At 27.7% G+C, this 9,169-nt stretch overlaps 1 protein-coding gene across 2 annotated transcripts; it reads left to right on the top strand.

The window, feature by feature from the left end:
* The first annotated feature begins 3,372 nt into the window (after window positions 1–3,372).
* LOC137816569 (phytosulfokines) lies at window positions 3,373–4,319 on the top strand. Of its 2 annotated transcripts, none has more exons than XR_011081826.2 (2): window positions 3,373–3,721; window positions 4,083–4,319. XR_011081826.2 is itself a non-coding variant. In XM_068619761.2 (2 exons), exons 1-2 carry the CDS (start codon window positions 3,581–3,583, stop codon window positions 4,194–4,196), a joined length of 261 nt encoding a protein of 86 aa, XP_068475862.1. In that variant the 5' UTR covers window positions 3,436–3,580; the 3' UTR covers window positions 4,197–4,319. The 2 variants fall into 2 exon arrangements, 1 of the variants encoding a protein (XP_068475862.1); XM_068619761.2 differs by having other exon boundaries at window positions 3,436–3,727.
* The last annotated feature ends 4,850 nt before the right edge of the window (window positions 4,320–9,169 follow it).

The raw sequence follows: 9,169 nt of genomic DNA, 5'->3' as shown, positions 1-9,169 counted from the left end.
TTCTGGTAAGACAATTCTATAGATATATACCCAAAATATCTAATTTAATTTTAAATAAAAGTCGTGTTAGCCAGTGCTTTAAGAATACTGATTACAAAATTCAAAAAACTATTTTTATCAAAAAATTAAAAATATTTTTAATAGAATTTTTATATTTTAGATATTTTAATTCTTATCGTAACGTTTAGAGAAACTATAGAAAACGTGTGGCACATTAAATAACTAATGGAAACATTAAATTAATGACGCATGCATTTACATCTTAGAAACTTGTGAGCAAATTGGGAAGGGTAAGAGAGCAAGTACCTATGAGCCAATTAAATGTTTGTAACTAGAAGAGAAAAATGAGAAAAAAAAATTGTAAATGTAAAAATAAAAAGAAATTTTGAAATTGTAATTTCTCCATATACTAAAACTAATGAACTAATCTAAAAATTCTCTTATATAATATATCTATTTTTTTAATTTATGTATAATTTAATTTTAGTTGTAGGAGAAAGTCAAATTTGTTTTCCCTTTTAGAAGAGCTTATAGAGAAACTCGTTCAAATGTATTATTTTAAATGAGCTAATTTTAACTAATAAAAAATATGTTTATTTTTTTCTTGATTTTTTCTAGAAGTTCTTATGTAATAGTTTGTCTAAATGGACATTATATTTTTTATATATTATATTTTTAGTATCTTATATTTTTTTTATAATGAAGACTTAGTATATAATTATTTTGATGATCTATACAAATATTTGAATGAGTATTATTATTATTATTATTATTATTATTATTATTATTATTATTGTAATAAATGTATTACATCAAATATTCTTAGTTGTTTACACAAAATTTTGCTATTAACTTAATTTGGGAATATTTAATTTTTTAAAATATCTTTTTAAAATTTGAATAAAAACACTTTTGATGAACTAAAAAATAGTATAAATTAATTATTTTGAGATTCTCGATCTAAAGAAAAATAATGACCCGCGTGTAATTGATTATGGTAAGAAAATAATAAGTTATATTAAGATATGGTTCATGAGTTGCATGTAATTGATTATGGTAAGCAGATAATATATAAATTATATTAAGATATATTGATTATTTAGTGTATTCTAAATATATCATTGGCACATGTATTCCATTATTACTTGAAATGATGAACTAATTTATTTTTTATTTGAAAATAATATAATTGATTATCACTTAATAATAATTGATTAACTCTGCTTTTTAAAGAAAACATTCAAGTTTCTTCTCAAGGTGAAAGCACACAAGAGAATGCAGATTACATGTCTTGTGAAAAAAATACTTAAGATTTCTCCTGGATTTTTTTTTTTACTTTTAGAATAATATTTTTTTTTAAATTATGAAAAAGAATTATTAAATAAAGTGACATCAACAATTTTTTTTCACACAATTTTCTTCTTGCTTTTACTCTCAATTATTCACAACTCATTTGTTCTCATTATTATTTTCAATCTTATAACTGGTTTGATGTGTTGTGTAGAAGATTTCTAGACATAATTATCTTTTTTACTTTAATTGTGTTGCATATTATTTATGGAAAGACTATATGTCTTTGAAGAATGTTGAACAATTCATATCAGATTAATTTGGATTACAAATTGAGAGTAAATACAGAAAACAATTGAATCAATATAAAATTATATATTTTAAACAAAAATAATATGTTTTTTTATAAAATTAAACATTAATTTTTTTGATACAATTAAGCTATAATGATCTACTATCCCTTCAAACATCTCTACTCTTGTTTAAGAGACTTTGCTTAGATGATTATTGTGACAATTAAGCAATATTTCTTAAAATGACAATAAGCATATTGTTTGTCTTAACTGAACAATGATATCTTACTCACGTGTAAAGGAAAGTTTAACATGTTGAAGAGACTATAACTTTTTTAATGACTTTTGTGACACTTTTATTCATACATTTTATGACACATGATTTTATAGATGAACAATTGACATTGTTCTCGTGTAAGGGTAGGAGCCTAAAGAACTATTGAGAGGATATGTCTTCTTCCTTTCTATCGATTGGTCGCACTACTCTCCGACTTCCTCCCTTGTTCCTTCCTAGCCTCGGCTCTCGGTCTCCTGGTGATTCCCGAATGGGGGGTATTTGTAGAAGGCACTTTGACGCTCAAGTCAACAAAAGGGTTCGACACTCGGTTGTCAGAGTACATATTGTAGATAATGACGTATCTGACCCTTAGTGGACCTTCTTTGTTGGACCAAATTAGGGAGTTGGACCGTGCTTAGGGCTACATTACCTAACTCCTAATCACGAATTAGCTTTGCTAACATTGGTTGAGCGTAATTGCACTTGAGCTATCGGTCGGCCCGTCGGACGTGGACCTTGATTATACTCAGTCGACCTAATGATGGAGTCTGAAACGTTGCATCCATCGTACGGTCCTCACCAGTACAAAAATCGTAACAATTTGTCACTAATACAATTTTATAACAATATTTGTGATAAAGTATTTAATGACGACATGTAACAAAAATTAAATCGCATAATTTCCTACTCTTCGATAATTTATCTGTAATCACTTTTATTTCAAATACTTTGTAATAAATATATTATTAAATGTTTTTTTAATTATTTATAGAAATAAAAATGTTAGGTGAAATCAAAATAATTTGAGAAATAATATATAAAGAATATTCATTAAAAAAAATATTAAATAGGGACTAATTCTAGAGATTTAAATAATTAGTTATTATTTGACTAAATTAGATATCATTTTATAAACTAAATAAATTGTTGGTATCTAAAGTATTTCCTGTTATTAATAAAAAATTATAAAATAGTTTATGATATCTAAACATTATCTACCAAGGTTTTAACTACTTACTACCTTGTGTTCCAAATTAGTCTTTATTAGTCTTCTATAGACTAATTTATGATTTAAAATTATTAATAGCTAAAATTTTGATAACTAATTTTGATACCAATTCATAAATTTTTCTTGTAGTCTCTATAATAGTATCTAATTTAGTCGGTGACTAACTATTTTTTGTCTCTAAATTTGATTATTATTTAATTATTTTCTTGTAGGGAGTGTGAAAAAATTGTAACTAAAAAAATAAAGAACAAAAATATAGAAAAGGAAAAAAAAATAAAGTAAACTATGGAAAATGAAATTATGAGTTTTCTTTATTGTTTTAAATGTTTAAAAGTTTTAATGTTTATAATATAATAAATCCAGGTATTTATATAGTATACAAATTTAAACTACCTTTATTGTGCAAATTTGTTTATATTTACCTAATTTAAGTCTAACATATTTAAAAATAGTTATTGGGGGTAAACATCCATTATTTCCTTCTTGGAAACGGAAAATGAAACTATATTCCAAATGGGAAGCACTTAAAAAGTCAACAAAGTTTCAGACACGAGAATTTAACGTTTGAAGTTTCGATAGGGTTCTTTGTGGTTGTGTTTACACTACCAATCCCAACCACACCCTCTATTGATTTCTCTCTCTCTCTCTCTCTCTCTCTATATATATATATATAGATAGATACACTCTCTTCCCACTCAACACAGAATCTGAATGATCAAAAACAAGAATAGAGAAGTGAATATGTCTAAACAATTCACTTTCTTCACTCTGGTTCTTCTACTAAGCTTCAACTTAATGATCCATGCCTCACGTCCAAACCCTTCACTCAACACTCTCTCTTCTTTGCATGTGGTACGTGTAGTTTCTTCTCACTTTTAATTTCATCCACCAAGTTACAGTTATATGAATTAATCCTCGTTGTAATGTATGTTCGATCCCCAATAAGTTTTTTGTGATTCTTTGTATAAAGGTTTTGATTTGTGATTCTTTGTATAAGGGTTGAAACTTGAAGTGTCTCATTTTATATCTTTGTGAAACTTTTTATCTGTTTTCTTTTCTGGGTGAGTGGTTATAGAACATTGGCTCTTATATATGTAAGTCCAAATCTTTTATCTTATCAACAGATGATGAATTGCTGTGTTTGATAAATAGTGTTGTTTGTTTGTTCTTTGTTATTTTTCTGGTTCTGAGAATTGGCATGTTTGAAATGAAGGCAGAGGTAGATGGAGAGTTTTGTGAAGAAGAGACAGAGGAGTGTTTGATGAGAAGAACACTAGCTGCGCATGTCGATTATATCTACACTCAGAAGCATAAACCTAAACCTTAATGGCATCACACCACTTTCAGGACCAAATACCAATAAAAAAAAAACAGTATACAATATACCTATATATATATATGTATGTGTGTGTACTTATTTCATAAATAAACATATATATGTTGAATTTGATGAGCTTGTTTTTTGGCCTTGTTTTGCCTGAATTTTGTGTTATTTTTGTATGTACTTGGCTATGGAAGTTTCTCAAGTTCTTTGTATGTAAGATATGAATACAACCATCCATCACTCACACATCTAGATTTTTTAAACCTGGATTTGTACTTGTAAAAATTATAATGAAATAAATCAGTTTTTGTTAGCATTATTGCATGCACTGCTACACTCAGAAACCTCTTTCTGCATAAACTGCTGCTATGTATTGGTTTCTGGTGTAGCAGTAATGTGAAGCTGAATAATCTGCTGTGAAACTTAATTATTCTAAGGTAAACTGTGATGAACTCTCAATAATTGATACGTACTATATATGATGGCAAAATCAATCACTTTAATTACATTATAATAATAGAACAGGACTAAATAATTAAAGTTTGATGCTTAGCAAAAAACAAAATAAAATTCAGACTACACCTTAAAATATCAGTCACAGAAAAAGAAATGTGAACACAGAAAGTCCTGGTTCAACAGTGTGTCCTTGGAGAGGTTCAGAACAATGTCAGTTCTACATGACAGAAAGAAGAACACATTTTAAATGAAAAGATGAAAAAGAAAAAAAAGAGAGAAGAAAATGGCAACAATGTAACAGAAGTTTCGTGACTAAAAGGTCATCTAGAGAGATATATATAATGTAGTGATAAGACCCAACTTGGTGACTGGGGGAGAGAAAAATGCACTAAAAACCATGCTTTTGAGTCAAACAAAGTCACATTTGATTAAGAATATAATGCCGCTTTAATTACCATTATGGATAGAATATATACCATGAATAATGTATGAATGAAAACGTAATTTTATAATTTATTTATAAATTATAATCTAAAATTATAATAAGAAATTTTATTGAACCAAATCAATATGAGAATTGAAACCCACCTAATTAAATTGATTTAGATTTTTTGTTTTAATTAAGTAAAATTTGAAAATAAGATTAAAAAGGGTTTTGGAAAGTGTAACATCGTTCACGTTTTCCGACCAAAATTCAAAGTATGAATGTCATGGTCTTCAGTGTGGTGTGAATTGGTCCCAACACCTAACTCTGTTGGTGGCACAAAAGTAAAAGCAGTGTCAAACAAGGCTGTGTTTGTTTGGCATCACGTGTCGATGTTGTCCCATACATCAGCTTAATGCATTCACCACGTACACAATCACAACAAAATGTGAGACATCACACCACCAATTAGTGATGATGAAATTGGATAACCATGTTTTAGGAGAGGGTTTCTGTGAATTCCCCAGTTGCTTCCAAAACGTGGAAATTAATCAAACTACGTCATCTCATGTGATATATAATAATCACTTAAAAAAAGTGATTCTTTTAAACTCATGCTTACTACTTAAAACATTTTATAATATATAAATAGATACAAATTTCATCTTATAAACTGTTTTTATGAGATTCAGTTAGATTTAAAGTATGAGTGATAAAGCGGGGCGGATCAGCCCGTAGTAAAAAACGCGGGACGAGCTGACCTTTTCAACCCACTGACTGACTTGCATTAGCCCGCCTCGTATAACCTGCGGCCCACGCGAACGAGATAGGTTGGCCCGCTAGATCGCAAAATAAATAAATAAATAAATAAAAAATAAAAAGATTGACTGGGCAAAATGGTCAAGTGAGTGGAAGAGTCGCAACTTTAAGTAAAAGAAAAATAGGTTTTCACTCAAAACACAACTTAACTATGTTGTTCCAAAAAAGCACACAACACACCACGCACTCCGTTTCAGTGTCATCGCTCGCTTCGCCTGCGACTCTGTGCGGCTTCGTCTCCAACTGTCGCGCTGCTGTCGCCTCCAATCCTCCTTCATGTTTAAAAAAAAAATGTGAGTCAACCCGCAGGCATGCCATGAAAACCATCACGCATTTTATATACGGGGCAGGACGGACCTATGCGGAACGGATTAGCCCGTTTTATCACCTCTAATCTAAAATTCACTTATTAACATAATATCAAAATCATTTCAAACTTATCGTAATGATTTTTTTTGGTCTTATTTGACCAACAATCCATCATCCACGATATATAGTTTCAGATATGTTCGAATTTTCGAATTGTTGTTTTTTTTCACCGTCATATTTAAAAAAAATTATAATGATCAATTTAAATATAAATTTATAATGATGAATTTCTATTTTATTCTGAAAAGTGAATGGAGATGGTTGGTCCCACGATGGTGAATGAAATGAAAATAAGAATAGGTCGGCAAGTAGAGGCCCCAAGAGACGAAGCAAAGCAAGCCATGCTCACATATTTCAAAATTAAGTGACCCATCTTAGCCCCAACACAAAAAATCAATTTCTACACAACTTTTTTTCTCTGCTACACTCAATCATTGCCCCTAAATAATAATACATCACACATACTTCAACATATTCCTATAATAGAAAAATAGTAGTCAGAAACAACAAAATAGAATAAATTAATCTACAACATATCAAATCTAAATTATTTTATTTATTATATATATTAACATATTTTATTATAATACAAAAATAATAATATAAAAAATTTAAAAACATATTACTAGTTAAGATTACGAGTGTTTATAATATAACTTGTTTCATCTCATCAATTTATGTCGATTCAAAGTTATCTTTGATGAATTTAGATTTATAAATTTAGTTTTATATATTATTTTTTCTACACCTTCAAATGTAAATTATATATCTGTTCTTCATGAACCGAAAAAGAAAATGCACATCATCTTTCTGAATTCTTATCGGGCCTGGCTCGGAGCTGGGCCAACTTTCTCTGGGCCATTTTAGTCCAATTTCTTCCTGTACTCAATGTTTTGCCAATTTCTCCCTGCACCATATAAATTTCAACATGCACCCAATCTACAATTGAAAATGATAACAATGTTCTTCTTAAATGACGAAAATAACCTTACATAAAGGGTGTAAATAAAAATTACTTTCAAACCTTTTATTCAGAAATATTCCGTATTTTGATTTCCGGAACACATTTTTGAATTCTAAATTTTTTTATCTTGGAATGCATTTTTATTTTTGTGTTCCGAATTTTTTTACCTAGAATGATTTTATTTTATTTATTATTCTGGATTTTCAAATTCGAAATAAGGATAGTTTTTAAAATTAAAAAAAAAAAATAGGGTGCAGGTTAAAATTGATATGATATGGTGCAGAAAGAAATGATATGGTGCAGAAAGAAATGGCCCAATGTTTTTGAACCTGCATCCATTGTGTATTACTTGAAATGATAAAAATGATTTTTTTTTTAATTTTTAAATAAGAGAAGAGTGGAGATCAAAATACATTCTGAATTTGTTATTTTGAAATACATATTTGGATTTTCAGAATACTTTTTTGGATTTCAGAATCTCTTTTCCATAATTTATTTTTTTTATTTTATAACTATTTTTTTGGAATAAAATTTCGGTTTTGCAATTTTATTTTTAGAACACAAAATTCTATTTCAAAGTTTTCTTTCTAAAATGTATTTTTTAATTTCAAATTTTTAATTCCTTTGAGAATTCAAAAGGGGTGCAGGAAGTCTGGGCCTTTAGTTCATTGTTCGGTCCAGAACATATATAAACAGATACTAGTCGTTTGGGAATGTTTATAATTTTGTTATTTTAAGTTTTGTCTTTATAAAAAATATTAGAAACTTTTGAAATAATATTAATCACAGGAAAAAATGTGAAAAGACTAAAAAAACTCTATCTGATGTTGAATATAAAACATGAATTAAATAAAAATAATTTTAAGAATAATATCACTAAATACGATAAAAACTAATTTAAATATTCTTATATTTAAAACTAAAATGTACAAGATTATTATTTCCTTCCTAAACATACTTAACCTGGCTCAAATTTGAACAAAAAATGATATTTTTTTCTCAAAAAATAAATAATAAGAAAAGATACGTTGATCCTCTAAAATTTTATTTTATTCCGTGTGACTTTGTATTATTTATTATGAAGTGACCCTTAACTATTATTTAATATTTACTTAAGCAATCATTCAAAGTTCCTTATTCTTAGGACTTCCAAATTAACGGTTTGAATTGAAACAAAATCTATAGTTTGAATTCCAACACCCATTAATTTTAATTATGATCAAACATCATTTGTAACACAAACTAATATACTTGCTTAGACTCAATCCAATTTTGAACGGATATTAATAATGTTTTCTTTTTGCTCTTATGATGTGTCTTTGGTACGTGGAGAGAAAGTTTTAAAAATTGAATTGAAAGTGTTGAATACCTTTTTCTTAACGGAATGAAATACTCAAATAATATATTTTAATTTTTTTTTTTAAGGAATTGAAATTTATAGTCAAATTGTTAGAATTAAACTCAATAAAGGATGGTTTAATTTGACTCTAATATTTTTTAAGAGACACAATATTGTTATTTTGGTCAACTTCTTTATGTTGATCAGCATAATTATTCTAAGTGGTTTTGATAAATTTAAATATTAATTTTAGCATTGATAACTTAAATTATTTGAATTAAGTTTTATTTATCTTATTTTTCTTCAAACACTCAATAATCACGATAAAACACATATATTATTTAATTAAAAATTTAGAGATGATAAAAATTTAACACTAGTTCTTTGTGGATATGATACTCCCACTTACATTTTTTGAAAACTATAATAAGACCATGATATACTTTTTCAAGTAAAAATATTATTTATACACAATTTTTCATCATACTCTAAGTTATAATTTTTGTGGTAAAACATATATAAGAATATATCCGAGTCCACCAATACTGAAAATAGGGACCTTTAAGAAATGTCAAAGCCATCAGAAAAACTACTTTGAAAAATTC

This window comes from Phaseolus vulgaris, chromosome 1 (genome assembly GCF_051622355.1).
Source record: "Phaseolus vulgaris cultivar YP4 chromosome 1, ASM5162235v1, whole genome shotgun sequence".
Classification (NCBI taxonomy): Eukaryota; Viridiplantae; Streptophyta; class Magnoliopsida; order Fabales; family Fabaceae; genus Phaseolus; species Phaseolus vulgaris.
Note: the sequence above shows the minus strand (reverse complement) of the source record. Positions and strands in the feature narration are given on the sequence as shown.

Excerpts from the sequence above, each read along its gene's own strand:
- LOC137816569 (XM_068619761.2), top strand. The coding sequence starts at position 3,581 with ATGATCAAAAACAAGAATAGAGAAGTGAATATGTCTAAACAATTCACT. Across the intron at positions 3,728-4,082 it reads CTTCTTTGCATGTGGTACGT|GCAGAGGTAGATGGAGAGTT; the intron begins GTAGTTTCTTCT and ends TTTGAAATGAAG.